Here is a 17938-nt window from a genome sequence, read left to right as displayed (position 1 = left end):
GTCATGTAATGGTCAATGATGAGCATTATATGGGTTCATTTTATAGTTACTTTGGGTTTTCCAAGATGGTGGTGGTGGAGCTGCGGCGGTGGCCCAGCCAAGTTAAGACCTGGCAAAGTTGGCCGAGCGGGAAGGCGGCTATTAAGATGAGAGGGGGTTAAGATGGGCATACTCGCTACCACGGTGATGAAGATGAATTCTGAGTTATTTCCCTTGCCGCACAGGAGAGAGACGGCAGTTGATATGGCATAGTTTTAATATATTTGGCCGTGATAAATATGCACGTGTAATCAAAAAGGCTTGGAGATGGGTAAAATACAACCGTCGGGACGGGACACTAATAAAAGAGCCCAGAGGACGTCATACCTAGGTTACCTTGGTACCTATATTTACCGAAAGTAGGTATCTTGTTATTAGTAGGATCTCACTGTGGGATGACGGCGGCCCAAAAGTATGCAGCCGAGAAGCGAGGGAGGGGCAGCGGAAAGAGAGGATCAGGACGGTGGTTGGTAAGCCAAAACAAAGAAAGAAATGAGCCGCGAAAATAGGATGCAGGCGAAGGCTTCGACTGAAAGAAACAAGACATGACGCTGAAGAAAAGAGGCAAGAGAAAAAAAGACAACTGGCACTGATCAATCTCAATGCTTTGATACTTTCTTACAAAATCGAGCCAGAGAGGTAATACAGTGGGCGCAGTTGGCCGTGAAACCCCCGCCTCACCCCCGCTGTAAGCGCCGCAATGCGTTGAAAACCAGCCACACCAGTGAGGGGCAGCCTCGGGCTGAGCAGGCGCCGCTGTCAGAAAGCTTTCCCCAGCTTGTTTCTACGACTCAAAGTTCGCCGCTTTCCAGCCTTTCCCCTTTCACGATAGATATCGTCTTGCTCTCTTTCTTTCTTTCCTTGTATTTTTCTTTGCCCTCTTTGTTTTCAAAAGTCCGTCAATAAACGAAGGAAACCAAAAGAGGAAGAGGAAGAAGAGACAAACACTACTGTGCTCGACTTTGCCTCATCGTCCGGCTTTTCCTGTTTCCTACCCACCTTGATACCTTGGTACCTACGTATTCTCCAGTCTGCCGTTACTGGGGTAAGCTCAAACCAAGTAGGGCGTAATTACCGCCCCCTTCTCCTCTGACTTGCATTTTTTTCTCTTCTTCTCGTCACAGTTCGACTTTGAATCTGCGCAAGATTCGCTCCAGCTCGATTGTCGACAACCGACGGCAACGCGGGTCGACAAAGCAAACGAGAGGGATCGCCGTCAGTATCGACAACAGCAAACCAATTCAGTCATGGCCGCCGACAATCAACAAACGGTCGTCGAGGCCGCCGCCGGTCAAGATGGCGCTCCACTGCAAATCACCAAGACCAAGTCCCCCGAGCAGCCCCCCGAGGGCCAGTCCCTCACCGGAAAGCAAGAACACTGTCAGGCTCACCACCATCCCCTCCCCGAAAACCGGACCCTCGCTCAAAGTGCACTGCTGACCGCGCACCCTTCATTCAGACCTCAAGCGAGAGCTCATGGCTGAGCAGAGCGTATACGAGATCAACGAGCTCAATTCTCCCACCGCCCTCCAGCGCTTCGGTGCACCCTTCCGATCCGAACACGGCGAGGTCTCCCCGCAGGAATCTGAGCTCCCCCTTCTGCGATACATTTTCGTCCACCATGTCCGCGACTTTCCCTTTCTCGACAAGGCCCGCGAAAAGGAATTCTGGCAGGATAAGCTGCAAGTCGTACGTCCATGTCCAGCCGTTAGGCATCCGGCCGACATTGTTTTTGGTGCTAACATTTTTCTGCCCGTATAGTTTCTCGAATCCTTTGCAACCAAGCACATTTCCTCCTCCGAGGACCGCCTTGAAGAGACAAAGCGTAGAAAGCTCGCCATCAAAGCGCAAAAAATGGTTGAGCTGATGATGGTCTCTGGAATTGGGACCTCCTCGGGCTTCGAGGAGCGCATCCGATTTTCTGAAATCGATATTGTCGATGCCAATGCTATTGACACGGGTGTCATGCACACCATCCCCGAGGGCAATTATATCAATGGTTGGGACGTCAACGTTGCCGCCGTGCGCGTCATCTCGGTCAAGCGCAACATTCGCCAGCATAAGCACTCCGAGTTTATCCTCCGAGTTAAGAAAAAGGGCGAACTCGAGCACTTTGTTGCTCGCCGCTACGGCGACTTTGCTCGTCTGCATAAGCGCCTACGCACGGAGCTGCCCGGCCGCGCCCTGCCCTCCCTGCCCAAGAAGAACAAGTCCAATTCCACGGCATCTACCATCATGTCTGCCTTTGGTGGTGCCGCTGACTCCGACGATGGGGCTAGTCTTTCCACTGTGTCGACGCGACTCACTCGTCTTTCTCTTGACCCTGATGCACCGTCTGCCAGATTATCCCCAGCTGGTCACGAGAGAGCCAACTCTCTTCGTTCTATTCAATCGGCTACGTCGAGGAACGGAAACTCACCCCGCCCATCTGCCGATGGGAGACTGGCTCCTGGCGGCACTTCGCCGGGCCGTGCTCCCAACGGAGAGGTATGTGGCAACTTGATGCTTGAAGCGGAACCTTCCACTAACTATGTGATAGACTGTTGTCTTAGGGCGAGAGAAGCAGCGAATCTCTTTGCGATCCTTTATTCGCTCCATGCTACACAATCCGCAGGTGGCCAACACAGCTGTCATGGAGCAGTTCCTAACCGCGGACCCCATCACACCCACTGATGACGACGTGGAGGACATCGTCCGTCGTAAAGCTCTGGATGAGAAGCGTGTTGAAGAGCAGAAAAACTTTTATGAAGTCGCTCGCAAACGTGCCGCAGAGCTCGACGAGTACATGGAACAATTCCGACGGGACATTGTTGAGCGCAACGGTCTCACCATGCTCTTCAAAGAAATCAAGGAAAAAAAGACGATTGAGGATCTCAGCATACAGTATCGCAAGTTTGCCGAGTGGCTTCGCATCGAAGTCGCCGCCGTCATCTATCACCTGTTCCTGGCCGAGGACAACTCTCCGGAAGTGTTTGCGCAGGCACGAAGAATCCATTCTTTGGTACCATATAGCATCATCAAGAACGTCATTCGCATTGCCAATCCGGCCGCCGTCATGTCAGGGATCCTAGACGTGTTTATGGTACAACCGTTTGGCACGCGTTCCTTGTTGCAGCGCATCTTCTCCGTGACTCTGAATGACGGCATCAAGAGCTTCCAAAAATCCATCGACATCCTCAACGCCAAGATTGGCGACCCCGTCTTTTCGGAGAAGCTTCAGCGTTATACGAGCGCGGAGGAGCACATCAAGATTGCTGTTCGTCAGGAGGCCGAGGAGGAGAATATGGATCTTGTCGTCACCATTTTGCGCTCGGATATGCTGGAGCCAGAGCTGAGCGGACCACAGATCCAGCGCCTCTTCAATGCATATGTCGCCTTCAACAATGCTGTGGAAAATATTGATGAGGAGCTGAAGCAAGGTGCCGAGCTCTTCTCTCACCTAAAACAGCTGCTGAAGCTGTGCACTCGCCAGCGTGACAAGGCTATGATGTTGAACCTGGTCGAGGAACCCGTCACACTGCAGCTCTTCCGTGACCTGTTCACTATCTTCTACGAGCCGCTTGTTCGTGTCTACAAGTCAGCCAATGTGTATAATAGCGTGTCTGACTTTGCCGTCTTTTTCGACGACATCATCCAGACGGTGGACAAGTGCCGGGAGCAAGATGCCTCGGCGGACCCGAACCAGACGGTCCAGGCCTTTATTGATTTGTGCCAACGCCACGAGCACAACTTTTACAAGTTTGTCCACGAGGTCCATACGCACGACAACGGACTCTTCACTCAACTCATGGGGTGGATTGAAGGGATCCTCGAGTTTCTGCGCAAGGGCCCAAAGAATGGCAAGCTCAACGTCAACGCTCTCTTCGAAGGCGGCGTCAGCGCTGGCACCATTGATAAAGAAAAGGCTATTGAAGAAATCAATGCTTTGATTGCGTGGCAAGAAGCTCGCAAAAAGTGGCACAATGACAAGACGAGACAAAAGATGGCTGCCGAGTCCAACACGGCCGGTGGCGGCATGGGTGGCAGTCTGGTGACAAGTCTGACTTTTGACGTCTCCGACTTTGGTCTAGACAGCGCGGATATCGACGACTTCAACAACTACCATGACGAGGACTCGGAGGACGAGCTGGAAGCAGAGGCCGAGGACGAGCTCGATCCGATCGAAGCGGAACGTCGGCGCCGGCAAAAGCAGCAGCATACCCTCCGACGCAGAGCAGGCGAGCCGGTCAAGCCCGAGATTGACGAGGTGCACAAGCTCAAGGACAACTTTTTGGTCATGCTGCGCCAGGTGCTTGCGGATTAAAAGCTAGACTTGCGTCTGGAACGGTGAGATGCTCATCGGGGATATGTGCGTGTGTGGGCCAGTAAAATGAATATATATACTTGCTTACTGTCTCGGGCTATTGTTCTTATCATAGAAAGGGTTCTTTTTTTTCGTTGTTCACTCTGTTGGGTTTCTTTACATGAGTCACTCTCTTTTCTTTGGCCTATGATATCACACTGGTTAATATGGCATTATTATACAATCGCATCGCATTTTCATTTCCGTCCCTTCCGCAATATTCAGCTGCGTCACATCCTCTCCTCTCTCTCTTTTCCCAGATCAAGTAGTCACCGGTAGCCCGGGGGGAAGAGTTTTGTTTCTTCTTATAAACTTTTTTTTTTAAATCGTCATTCGCTCCGTTTAAGAAATAAAAAGGAGAATATTCTGAGAGAGAAATTAATAAACAACAATAATAAGATGCCCTCTCCACCTAATTTCTCTCTACTTCTCTTGTAGCTATCCCACATTCTATTCTGAACAATGCATCCCGAACAGACGGTAGCCAACCTTGACCAAAAAAGAGCCCAAAACCGACTCGATTTGGAATCGACCTTGCCCTCACCCCCTTTATATCTGCCCTCTTCTGCTCATGTCCCGTTCCATTTCGTTCATGACCAAAAGAACCCAGGAGAAAATCATCCACTCCGTCCCCCTTGGGATTCGTTGATACTTTTTTTTCTTCTCTCTCATTCGCCACCCTCTGAAATAGACCATGACCTAAAATAAAGGAAGATGTGCTTTATGCCCTTTTTTCTTTTTGCAGATTTGGTCAGCTCTTTGTCTTTCCCCGGGCCGCGAGAGCCGTTCTTCGTTTCGTAGTATTCATGGCCGGAAAAATCGTAAAAGGAAAAAAATGACAGCCCCCAATGATGATTTTGAATGTGTGCTGAAAATAGTAGGAAAACAAACAACAAAACAAAAAGGCCCGATAACTCGTTTTAATCATCATTGTCGGTGCGCTCGCGCTGCTGTCGGCGGCGCTCGCCGCCCTGGTTGCCGGAGCCGCCGCTGTTCGCGTTGGCGAGCTTGCGCTCGAGCTCCTGCGCCTCGCGCTCGCGGGCCGTCTTGGCGGCGGCCTGCTCCTGCTTGAGGACGGTGAGGACGTTGCCGAGGGTGTTGCGCCAGTGATCGACGCGGGTGGCGAGCTCCTGGTACTGCTTCTGGCCGAAGACGCGGTAGGTGACCTTGTGGACGAGGAACATGCGGCGCTGCTGAGAGAGCTTGCCCTCGACGAGGCCTGCGCGGACCACGTCAATGGTCCAGCGCTCGACCTCGTCGGCGGGGATCTGCAGGGCCTTGCAGATCTTGTCGTAGGCGATCTCGCGGGAGGGAGTGGCGGCGGCGAGGCTGGCAAACGTCAGCAGGCGCATCTTGCGGTGGAGCTTGTCGCCATCGAGCTTCTGCTGCTCGACCCAGCCCTCGTGCTCGTCGTTGAAGTCGTTGTAGTCCTCGAGGTCCTGCTCGGCAAAGATGTCGAGGAGCTGAGAGTAGACAGGGTGCGTGTCAGAAAGTGCCTGTATCGAGGGGATGGCGCGGAGGTCCTGGAAGAGGAAGTAGGTGTTGGAGAGGATGGCCAGCTTGACGGCGCGGAGAGAGAGTCGCTGGGCGTCGTCGGATGTGAGTTCCTCCTTGTCGTCGGCGTCAAAGGTGCGGAGGGCCTTGAGCAGGAATTCGTAGCTTTCACTGAAAAATGATGATTAGCATTTCCTCAGCCATATGCACGTATATATATATATATATATATATTGACACACGCCGTCAACTACGAGGCATGTATATCAACGTACCTCTCTTCGCCAGCCTCGGCGGCCACGTCGGCCACCTCCTCATAAATCTTGCGCTCAATTTCCTCGCCGGCACCCCAGGTGTCGAGCCACTCGGGCAGGCGGTCGAGGTAGGGACGCAGGCTGTCGAACATGCCCTGGGCCTTGAGGAACTTGAGAATCTCCATGAAGACGCGCGCGCGGATGGGGTCGGCGGGCTCGAGCAGGTTGAAGACGGTGGACAGGGCGTTGAGGGAGAGGCCGGCGCCGTGGACGGGTGAGTTGGCCATGGGCTTGGCAAAGTTGGCGCAGAGCCCGGGAAGGTACTTTTTCGGGTCGGCCGACTGCAAGACGAGGTGGATCATGAGGTTCGACGCGGCCGTGTACTCCTTCTCGGGGACCGTGTTGAGGGCGCTCGCCGCCGCGACGAGCTTGCTGAGCACCTCCTCCTTGGACGGCGCCTTGTCGCCGCTCAGCAGCTGCTTCGCGTCCTCGGCCTTGAGGTAGTCGGCCATCTCCTTGGCCAGCTCCTCAAAGGAGCCATCGACAAAGAGCAGCTGGGGCTGCACGTCGCTCTTGGCAGCAGGCATATTGTGTGTGTATGTGTGTGTGTGCTGCTTGTTTTCCCGTCGATCGAGGCAAAAGGAGGTTTCGTATGGCGATGGGATATGTATGGGTATAGGGCCGTGGGGGTCTTTTTTTGGCCCTCGTTTTGGCAGGGTTGGCTGTCGACGGAGGAGGAAGAGGAGGAGGGATGCACTCGGACTTGCTCGTCTCGAATCACACTCAGCAGGCGGGGAGTGGGAAAAATTGGACACACGAGGATACAGAGTGGTTGACTCAGCCGGAGGGGGCCACCAAAAGAGAAGGCAACACTTCTTCAAAGTGGGTGTTATTAGCGCGAACTCGAAGCCCAGTGGCACACAGTCTTGGAGTCAGTGAAGGGATTGGGCAACCAAAATGCGATAAACCAGAGCGGGCAGTTTGGAATAGCCCTTGTGGCGGGGCTTTTCGTTTTGGCAGTGCTTCCCGGGCCTCATCGCCGCGCACTACTTTTCATCAATGAGACCCCGCCAAAATTTCTGCCGTCTCAAAATGTGGGCGCTAAGCGAGAGCGGTGGCCCAATAAAGGGACAGGTGACTCGGCACGTGATCACATAGACTCGCGGTTTTACGCCTTTACAACACCAGATAATTCATCATGTCTCACTCACAGTGCAGTACTGTCTGTCCAGAAGTAGTGTTGATAATAGACTTTTGGTACTCCGTTCCACCGGTCCAACGTCGAACACGAAAATGAGTCAAGTCGTCCATCAAGACTGAAAAAACAAAACAAACATCCACAAAGGAGGCCCCAACATCTCTGTCCATGTGCTTCCCAACGGTTGAAAACAATGTCCGATATCTATATACAGTTTGAAGAAAAGAAAAGAAAAATGCCGAAGATTTGAACGTTGCTATACAGTAGAAAAGGCGTGAAAAAAAAGATGCGAAAATAGCATATTAAAGCGACACTCTCAGTGACTCCCCTTATTTGCCTTTGCATTTAGCATCGTCCGGGTAAAGGACTTGGTCTCCCTTGCCGCCCATCTCCATGAATTCCGCAGGAGCTCGCTGCTCCGACGGGTGATGTTCGCGAGGGACGTTAGTGATTCGATCTTTCGTAGCGAACACCTTGACTGGGTTCTTGGGATTTCCAGCCGTGACATGCTCTGCGACGAGCACTTGATTGTAGTGGCACAACAAGGTGCGCTCTCGCTTCGGGGCCCGACGGTTCACCTCAAGACCAGCAATGCCACCGACAAGGCCACCGGTGCTATCATTAACGCTCATCGGTTGCTGTGTGAGCCACGGGTGCGAAAGGCACTGGTCGACAGTGAATCTCTTCTCGGGATCGACAATCAACATGGAATCAATGAGATCCACTAGGAAACTGTTAGCTCGGCCATTTCCAAACAAGATTCGGTCACTTACAAGCGGGGTCACCGACAGAGTCCCAGTATGGCGATGGGTAGTCGAAGCGGCCGCTCCTGATTTGCTGAGAGAGGGTGTAGGGAAAGTCGGGAGTGTAGAGCTCATCGGAGAATGGGGGAAAGCCACACAGACAGATGTACAGCACAACACCCAATGACCAGATGTCGACAGCCTTTGTGTACTTGCGCTGCTTGGAATCGGCGAGAATCTCGGGCGCGACGTAGCTTGGGGTGCCACATAGGGTGGTGGTGAAGGATTCCTCGCCAATGATTTTGGCAAGACCAAAGTCAGCCAGCTTAACGTGAAGCTCCTTATCAACCAAAAGAATATTTTCAGGTTTGATGTCACGGTGCACAATGTTGCGCTCGTGAAGGTACTTGATACCATGGAATAACTGCTTGAACAGCTTTCTGGTCTCGTCTTCGCTCAGCTTGGACTTGGCGACAATGTAGTTGAACAGCTCGCCCTCGGGCGCTAGCTCCAAGACGAGGTAGACGCGGTCACGTTCGCTGAACGTGTCCTTCAAGCACAGCACATTCGGGTGGCTGACAGCCATGAGCATGCCAATCTCTTGTTGTAGACCTTCTGTCTTGGACTTTTCCTCCACGCCAGGTGTCTTGGTGAAAATCTTCACCGCAAAACGCTTGCCTGTGGATTTCTCAATGCACAGGTAGACTTCGGCAAAGTGGCCCTTCCCGAGCTTCTGCAGCAGCGTGTATTGTTGTAGGAAAGCGCTGGTATGCCGGCTCTTGGGGTAGCGGAAGACGAATCTGGCGCGACCGTGGACAGCAATCTCATCGCCGTCTTCAAGTTCACGCCGTTGGTTGCGGCCAACAATGGCTTCATTGACAAATGTACCGTTGCTGGACAAGTCCTCAACAATGGCTACAGCATCGTTGCCGTTGTTCTCGGTGAAAATTAGGCAGTGGCGATTGGAGACAACGCCCTCGCCCACGACGATATCTGCAGTTTGTAAGCGGACTGGCCCGATAATGATCGCGCAGGGTGGGCCGTCAAGAACTTACCACACTCCTCGTGACGGCCGATGAGATATCCACGAGACGCAATACCGCCAATCTGTGTGCGCTCATAAGCCTCCTCTTCACGAATCGCGGGGGGGGTTTCACCGACTTCATCTTTCTTCTCGGCATCAGCTGCCGACTTGATGGAGTCGTTTGGTGGGCACGCGCATCGCTTCTTGAGAACCATGGGCTTGTCGCCATACTTTGCGTCTAGAGGAACAAGGAAGCCCCAGACGCCCTCCTCAGACTCGTCCTGGGCATCCTGGGCGAACTCGAAGTTCCTGTCGAGGAGCTGGCTGACGGGCTGCGTGTCCTGCGGAGGCGAAGATAGGGCTTGGAGTTGCGAGTAGTTGTCATCTGGCTTGCGCGGAGTGGTTTCCTCGACAGTCTCGGCGCCGGCGGGCGTGGGCGTCAGCTCCTTAGCGTCGCTCGAGCCGTAGGTCGCATCGTTGGTGAGGGGCGACGGCAGGTGATTGTCGCGGGAGACGGGCGTCTTGCCATGAGGTTGGCCGTTGGGCGCGTCGCGAGGCTCGGCAGAGTGGCGATCATTGCGGCGAGGCTTCTTGCTCTCGGCCGGTTCGTCAGGCAGCGAGCCCTTGGCGGCGAGGACGTTGTCAGCGTTGCGAACGAGGAAACCAAGAAAGAAGAGTTGGGCGGCGCGAGCACAAAGACTTACTCGGGGCCGCTTGAGGTTGCTCTTTTCGCCGCTAGGCGACATGATGAAGAGCAGGGGCAAAGATAAGAAGAAAGAATGGGAACGATATGACGAGATCTATATCAGTAGATGGAGGCCAGGATAGCTAGGCAGCCAAGGTCAGATTGACGAGATCAAGGCAGGCCAGGCAGGCAAGGCAGAGAGACTTTCAGCGAAGGGGTCAGTAGAAGCAGAGGAGAGGAGAAAAAAAAGAAGAAAGAAAGAAAAGCAAGAGCCAGAGATGTAGCAGGGATGCTGTGCCGTAAATACAAAACCCGCCAAATAAATGCAACTATTGGATCGGGGGTGGCGAGCTGGTGTAGAGCGTTGTTGGATAGCTGAAGAGGAAAAGAGGGAAGCCTCGTGCAGGTTTGGGGGTGGGCTGATAGAGTCACTGGAGTCACCATGGGAGTCACTGATGGTAAAGCGATTGGCAGCAGCAGGTGGTTCGCCTGGACGGTGCGCATTGCAGTACTGCTAGCCTGTGCTAGGTAGAAGATAGCGGGTGGTAGGCTACAGTTAGCGAGTGCTAACAACGGGGGCGCCGCCTCGCCGGTGCCGCCTTAAGAAATCGTACTGGAGTGGCAGCTCATCCCAGTCACCGCAAGGAACGCAAACACCAAAATCAGACTATTAAGAAATAGCCACAGTCGTAGCTCCCTGTCCAGAATGAACCATCAACGTCAAATTCAACCTCTAGAAATGTAACGGAGCACCTCAATGGCCCTTGCCATGGTCCACGTCTAGGCAGCCTTACTGGGTAGCTAAAGCGGCGCTCGTACTATTCCTAATCCTACCGCAGCATCGCCACGATCCCCGGGGCACAGCTGGAGCACCCGCCCGAAAGCAAGTACCTGCAAGTACCTCCGCACCCACCCACGGCGCTGCAGGTACCTACAGACTCGACCGCTCGCTCGCCAAAAGTCGTGAGCGTGACTGGCAAGGCAGCCGACCAGGCGAACCATTCACACCCCGACAAGGTGTCGCCCCCTCGTGAACTCCCCGTCCCCGTTCGTGTGCACGACGGACGCTCCGTCCTCAGAGATGGTCAGTCTTTTCTTTCTTGATCTCGAGACTTTGTTCGTCATTTAGGTCGCCTGCGGTATTCGCACATCGCCCCTCCAAAAAAACGGGTTCCTGCATCTTGTCATCTAGGCGCCAGTCACAGATCTCTGTGGGATCGATATGGGGGATGGCGCGCGACGTGCATCATCATTCTGTCCGAGGGAGCCACTGAGGCTCAATCCTCCGGTACTACCCCATCTTCGTCCTGTTCCGCGCCGACGCTCACCGTCACGTGGAAAGAACACGCTTCAGACAGGTCGTGACTGGATGACGGCAATGTGCGAAAAGCGCAGCCTGGAGGGATGTGATTGACGTAATGCTACGACGTCCATGAGCTCAGTTGCAGCTCATTGACATCTTACGGCTTACACACGTCTTGCCTTTTGGCCGTGATTACATGATGGAAGAGAATCCGCCTAGTGTTATGTAGTGGCAGGCTCTTGCGTGACATTGGATCAAACTTCTATTATGTGCGGCTGGTAGACGTATTTCGTGACTGTGCTCGGCAGAGACGCTACACAGAAAGAGATGCAACGGTAATTTGTGCCAATACCAGCTGATCGACAAGCACTGTGAGCAGCCGACTACTTTCACCATAGGGGGGATCTATGGACCCTTTTCTGTTCTGAATTCCTGTCATTATCGATTATAGAGTACCTATGCTCCGTACTTTAATGCCGTGTCCAACCTTCTGTCAATATGCAGTTCGGAAACAATAAAAGCAATTAGACGAGGCCAAGAAAAGAGTATGCCGAACCGAGAAAAATAGCAATGCCACGAAACTCTATAGCCTGGGGGCGCACCTTTTTGTGCAGCTTGTCTCTTGGCTTTTCCATCCATTAGTAGAGAAGAAGAAGAGAAACTATTCCAAAAATGGGTCAAGCCGCCGCCGCGGTGCTGCCCCTTGCAATACCGTCCTGCACTCTTAAAAGGAAACCACTGTCTGTAGTAATTTCATGTGCCGCTGTCCCTGCCGCGCGCCTCAACTCCTCCTTCAGCAAAAACGCAGGCCGCATCAGTTCCCAAAAAGAAACCAAAAACCAAAACAAAACTGCGAGTAACAAGGTGGTGAGGACAGGGAAACAAACCACGCAAAGCAAGGGGGAATTATACACCATCTGCCAAAGCCGAAGCCATGAATAAGAAAAATAAGCGCCGTCAAATCATACCCAGCATATATTAACATCTTGCCACTTGCTTCGAAGACCGTAACCTGCAGTTCATGCGTTCCATTATTTCGTGGCGACCAAGTCGTTCAGCATTCTTGCGATAATGCGCTTCAATCATGTGGTAGCATAGGCCAAGCCCTGTCAGTCGATCCCAGATGCCATTCTCCTATTTCTCGGGAATCGGCGACCTGGCCAGTCTCCCACCCGCGCTTATGCGCTTCTGTAGTTTGGCAGCTTCGGAGCGTGTTCTTTCAACTTCGTGCCCGTTGTTGGGGAGCACTTGAACCGAGTCTCTCCCTCCTGATCGAGTCTTGCCCTGCTTTTGCTGAACGTACTGTTGTGCGAAACGACCCAGCGGGAAGGCGGGGAGTGTCGGCGGAATTTCCGCTCCATTCTGCGTCAATAATTCTGCCACGGGAAACGGCACCTGCTTCCCGTCCTTGTCCGCCGGCCCAGCACCGGGTGTTGGTGATGGCGAAGCCGGATCAGCCGCTGCCAGTGCCAACCACACAGCATGCGTTCCCCTCATCCTGTCGACAGCGTTGGGATTGGCCTTGAGCGCTAGAGCATAGAGAACCTGCTGGATCTCATTCTTCTTGATGGCTGCCAGCAGCGTCTCATCGGGTGTAGCATAATGCGACAACGTTGATGAAATTGGCTGCACGTAGCTTCGGTTGACATATTTATTCGTGATGAACTTTAGTCGAATCTCGCGGGTTGCTTGTGGAGTAAGTTTGGTGGCGGGGTCCAGGGTTGATTCCCAAATCATATTTGAGACCCGATTTCCGATCAAAATGAGCAATTCGACAATATCGACAGTGAAAGATTTGATATCGAGAGTCAATGATCGTACCTTGCTGATGTGCGTACCCAGCGATCGATGGATGCCGCTGCACTCGATACAAAGGATGATGCCCAAGTTGATGGACACCCACTCGACCTTTGAGCCGGATCCACAGTCGGCGCACCAGTTGTTGCCCTGATCATTGTCCCGGAGCATTTGCAGTAATTGGTCGGGATTTTCGTCGTACCCTGAGCTGTGCGTCCGTACCGGTGAAGGGCGAGCTCCAACGGTAATTCTGCGGAAGGGGATACCGCTTGAAGAGCTGCTGTGGGAGTGGCTACTGCTGTGCATCAGAGACTGGGACTTGCCGGTGAGAATAGAGCCAATGTCTCTCTTGATGGATGGTTCGTTGCTCGTACTTGCTGGCGCCGCATATCTTTCACGCCCACTTCTGCCTTCCACAGCACTTTGCAAAGCATTGTTGATGGAATTTATCCAGCTGTTCATGTCTTCTTCCGATGTAGCCTGGTAGACACGCTTGAAGTTAGGGGTGATTACTTCAAAGCAGAAGCGACGCTCGGCATTGCGAGCTTCGCGAACGGAGGCCATCCTGAGATCGATGGGATCCATATTCAAGTCTAGGTTTTGCTTCCAATTGTTGTATTCCAACAGCTGGCCCTGGTCGAGCACAATCCAGAATTTGTGCCACCCTTGTTTGTTAAGATTTCGAGGATTGACATGACCACCAGGCTGATTCAGCGCCCAGAGAAGGCCTTCTTTGCGCTGCGGAACGGAAGTTTGCGACGGGTTCGGTTCCTCCAAGTCGCGAAAGCCTCTGAATTTGGTGTTCTGAGAGGGGCTAGCCACGGCCGCGGGTAGCCCTGTAGGCTTGGCCAACTCGACACCAGGTATGCTGCTTTGTCCACCGGATGATGTAGACTTCAGTTGAGAGCCGGTACTATCTGCCCTGCCCAGTTCTGAGTCGGAATTGTGGCCCGTGTTACCATTGGAAGACGCGGTCAGAGGTGGAGCAGCAGCAAGGCTGGCTTGTTCAGGCTCCAGATAGGGAGTGTTACTCTTTTCCAGTAAACGTCGCTTCTCTTCACGTTCTCGTCTTTGATACTGGTATTCTTTGTCGGCCTCGCTTACCTCCGAGGATAAGGCGTCAAGCTGCGGCAGGAGAGCTTCTATCTTCTTTGCCGTGGCTAGAAAACCCTTGGTCTGTGCATCGGCATACTTTGTCAAGTGCGACAGGACTTCTTGCTCTTTGCGGCCACCGTGCAAGTCCTGCATGAAGCTGGAATAATCGAAGCGCTTGAGCTCGAAGTTGCGTCTCTTGGTTTGGTACTTGGAATCGCTGTCGGCAAGCTTCTTAGCCTTGACAGAGTCTTGACGCTGACCAAGGTAACGCGATACGTATGAGTAGTAGTCTTTGCTGTCTTCTTCAAAATCGCGCTTCTTCGCTTCAGCCTGCTTGATGTCAAGCTGATAGAGTTTGTTGATCGGCTCGATGATGATCTTTTGCAGATTTGCGGTGTTTTGGCGATCGTAGCTAAGAATCTCTCGCGCAATCTTGTCAAAATAGTGCTCAAGCGCTGGTTGAACTGCATGTGCGTTAGTAGTAGAGGCTTCACGCAAAGCGTCCATGAAAGCTACCAAAGCCTCATTGGCTTCTAGTTGGCTAGTATGCGCCTGTTCGGCCTTTTTTAGGACCCTCTTCATGTGAATCCGCATGTTGCCAGTTTTTTGCTCGAGAGCTTTGAGAGTGGCGCGAAAGACGGGGCCATCATCCGACACAGAAACATCCTCGCCCGGTCGCGGACACGATACGTCGACCTTGACGGGCTCCTGTAATTGTGGTGGCATCGGTGGCGAAAACGTTTCTATGGCGCCAGGTAGCGGAGACAATGGCACCTCGTCGATATCGGATTGCAGGCGAGAGTCTACCGATTGGGCGGAAGCAACGCGAATCTTTGGAGGGGAGGCAAGCAGAAAGCCGGGCGTCGGTGAGTTGGGCTGGCTGGCGTAGATGGGGGAGGCTATGAGCTGCATGTTAGTAGGGAGCTTGCGACATGATAGGCCGTTGGGAAGGACGTACATGCCACCCAGAACGAAAAACTGGCCAGGGCGTGCAGGCGGTGCGCACGCGAATCGTACTCGACGAACTAGGCTGTGTCAGTGATTCAGCAGAAATGACATGACGGCGCCGGGTTCATACACTGCAGGAGTTTCTCCAGCCGCCGGTCTTGTCCTCAATAGGCTTGGGAGGCTTCCATTTCCAAGTCCATTCAAAGGTGACAGAGGAGCTGCCGCTAGTTGAATAGTCTCCGACGAGGGCAACGTTGTCATTTTTGTGAAGGTTCGGGTTGGCGAGGAATTCACGCGTTACGAGGTTTTCGACTTCGCGTGAGGTAGAGCCGCAGACAAATGTCAGGCCAGAAATGCTGGTATCGATAGCTGCAGTGATTGCATCGGGCGGAGGGGAGGTAGGCTGACTCGCGCAAGGCTGACGCAGGACAAAGGTGAAAGTGAAGATGAGCTCGTCGTCGCTGTTGAGCTTGAGCAAGAAGCCGGAAGCACCAGGTTCAGGATCCTAGAGCGCAGACAGAGCAGTGAGAAACAGAGAACTGGCAAGGTAAGAGTGGTAGTAACGGACTTGTACGTATTCCACAGGGGTCTGGTCACCAGCTGTCCGGTTGACAGACAGCTTGGTCGCAGGGAATGCATTTGGAGTGACATGAACAGACGCGCGCTTTCGTGGATTGGTAACGATGAGAGAGGAAATAGTCACTAGAGAGAAGGAAAAAAAGAGAGTCAGAGGCCAGGCTGCAAAAGCTGCAGGTTGCAGGCTGCAGGTGCAGGCGAGAGAGGGTTCGCGGGGAGTGATGGCATACGGCGATTCTGGTCCCTGAGGTAGAGGGCGGCGGCCTGGTCGTCGGGTCTGCTGGTGACATTGCCCATGTTGACGAGCTAAGGGCTGCAGCAGCCGCGAACAAGGATGCAAAAGAAGCGACTGCCGGGGCGAGGCAGTCGGGCAATCAGGCGAGGCCCGAGGAAAGGAAATCGAAAGTTCACGAGTGATGTGCGTTGCAGGCACTGACGGCAAGGAGAGAAGATCAAAGGAAACGCAGGCGGCGCGGGGCTCAGAGTGCGACTGCAGCCACGGCCGTCATCTGGCTGGAAGGCAGAGGCGAGCGACACGGCAACGGACGGCGCGCGGCGATGAGCAAAAGCGATGCAAGGCGAGGCGGACGACTCATGGAGTATGGGACGAAGGCGGGAAGAGAGGAGATGGCGATGAGGTGGAGGAGGAGGAGAAGCGAAGGTGGGAGTGGTGGTGGTGGTGGATGGTGGATGGCGGTTGGCGGTTGCTGTGTGCAGAGACAAGACAGTTCCAGGCTTGTAAGTCTTTGTGGTGGTGGTGGTGGCTACTTGGTAGAGTCTGTAGTTAGTCACAGCAGTACCTAAGCATGAGGTCCATGTAGGCAGGATATCGATGTACCTGCAAGACAAAACTAGCCTGCGAGGATCACTATTTTATTTATCCCGAGTTTGCTGGATTTTTTTATTCACTAGCAAACTAGGTGCCTACCTATCAGTAGACGGGTTTACAGGCGGGCGCAGCACTAAGCCACAATCATGTTACCTACCTGTACTCACCTACTAAGGAACACCTAGGTAGGTACTAAACAACCAACTTGCTACCTACTGGGTGGTACTCAGGCGGCTAGAGAGGCAGTAGGTAACCAGGTCATGGAAAATTTGTGTGAGCATGGCTATCAGACCATGGCGTTTGATGATTTTATTTTCATTTCTAATTTCTCTTTTTTTTGCCCCTTCCGTCTCTCAATCTCTCTGGCTCTGAACAATGATTGCGGGCCAATTAAAGACCGGCGGTTGGCACCTCGTGGTCTCTGCAGGCTGCATGCACAGCCCGTATCACTCACCACTGACCACTTAAGTACAGTGGGGGGACGCGGACGACCTAAGATACCTAAGTAGGGTAGCTGGGTAGGTATTTACTTACCTCAGTATCACCCTTACGTGCCAGCCCGGGCCAGGTACTTTACTTAAAAGTTAACCGCTGGCTAGGAAGACGGATGACTGATTACTTAGATGCTTAGGTGATTTTCTGCGGTGGCTCTGGACTTCCATTTTGCCACTTGTCTCTCATACCAGCATTGCCACTCTAAGTACCTATCGACTCTATCTATATTCGATGTTTTGTCAGATGATGCAGATCGACACCTGAACAGCTACTAAGCCATATTGGTGGCAAGTAACTTGGCTGTACTTGTCCCAAGCTTACCTTTACTCTGGTCTGCTTGCTGACCCCAGAAGTGTGTGTGCCACTTGATTTGTGGCTATGTAGTTGAAATAAAACTTGCTACACACGAGCAATTCTGGTTCTACTGGTACTTGCTTATCTAACCATACAAATCTCCACCCACTGCGAAGCCTGGACTGGTTGCCCACTGTCAACACTTCGGCTTGACATTTTCGGGCACGGCCTCCCACAGTTGGTATAATCCAAGAAAACTGCAACAACCTGCACGTTTGATAACGGCACAGTCTTCTTGGGCCCAAGAGGTAGTCGACCGCTTTTTCCAGCGGGACGTTTTAGTATCAGAAAGCAGGATGAAATAGCTGAGGGCATGGTTTGGCGAACAAGAGGTAGGACCGCACTTGGGGCTGAACGTGGTTCGGAGGTACAATCATGCCATCTGGTTTGAAGGCTCGTCTCGCTCTAAGGGGTTTAAATATAAATCAGTAGACCCTTGACATTGTAACGTGGCTCCTATGCGGTCGTACGGTGTAGAGATACAAACAAGGTAGTAGCCTTTGTATGCTTACAGTGATGGGCAAGCAGGAGAGAGGAAAAAAAACTCGTCAAAAGATGCCAGATACTGGCTAACAAAAAAAGACGTAACAGAATTAGGGTACTTGGAAAAGACAAAACAAGGCAGAGAAATAAGAAAAGATATAGAGGAAAATATAAAACAAAACAAGTAAAGTATGGGCTTTTTTTTAAAGAAGCTACAGATGATTAAATTATTCAAGTCTTCATTATTCACATTCGGGGTTTGGGCGACAGCTGAGCGTC

General features: G+C 52.7%; 4 protein-coding genes across 4 annotated transcripts; 1 reads left to right on the top strand and 3 right to left on the bottom strand.

Moving 5' to 3' along the window:
* Positions 1 to 1286: 1286 nt before the first annotated feature.
* V2A60_005295 (PX domain-containing protein) lies at positions 1287 to 4342 on the top strand (the record flags this gene model as incomplete). Its single annotated transcript, XM_083256607.1, has 4 exons — positions 1287 to 1419; positions 1499 to 1728; positions 1801 to 2526; positions 2579 to 4342. 4 exons carry the CDS (start codon positions 1287 to 1289, stop codon positions 4340 to 4342), a joined length of 2853 nt encoding a protein of 950 aa, XP_083112733.1.
* Positions 4343 to 5301: 959 nt separating this feature from the next.
* On the bottom strand, positions 5302 to 6716 carry V2A60_005294 (uncharacterized protein; the record flags this gene model as incomplete). The annotated part of the gene is made up of 2 exons (XM_083256606.1): positions 5302 to 6046; positions 6151 to 6716. The coding sequence occupies 2 exons, from the start codon at positions 6714 to 6716 to the stop codon at positions 5302 to 5304; spliced, it is 1311 nt and encodes a 436-aa protein (XP_083112732.1).
* A 940-nt stretch (positions 6717 to 7656) lies between these two features.
* Positions 7657 to 9840, bottom strand: V2A60_005293 (kinase-like domain-containing protein; the record flags this gene model as incomplete). Its single annotated transcript, XM_083256605.1, has 3 exons — positions 7657 to 8051; positions 8101 to 9063; positions 9126 to 9840. 3 exons carry the CDS (start codon positions 9838 to 9840, stop codon positions 7657 to 7659), a joined length of 2073 nt encoding a protein of 690 aa, XP_083112731.1.
* A 2376-nt stretch (positions 9841 to 12216) lies between these two features.
* On the bottom strand, positions 12217 to 15795 carry V2A60_005292 (ADP-ribosylation factor GTPase-activating family protein; the record flags this gene model as incomplete). Its single annotated transcript, XM_083256604.1, has 5 exons — positions 12217 to 14873; positions 14933 to 14999; positions 15053 to 15427; positions 15491 to 15624; positions 15729 to 15795. The coding sequence occupies 5 exons, from the start codon at positions 15793 to 15795 to the stop codon at positions 12217 to 12219; spliced, it is 3300 nt and encodes a 1099-aa protein (XP_083112730.1).
* Between the last annotated feature and the right edge of the window lie 2143 nt (positions 15796 to 17938).

Source organism: Cordyceps javanica, chromosome 3 (genome assembly GCF_051103115.1).
Source record: "Cordyceps javanica chromosome 3, complete sequence".
Classification (NCBI taxonomy): domain Eukaryota; kingdom Fungi; phylum Ascomycota; class Sordariomycetes; order Hypocreales; family Cordycipitaceae; genus Cordyceps; species Cordyceps javanica.
Note: the sequence above shows the minus strand (reverse complement) of the source record. Positions and strands in the feature narration are given on the sequence as shown.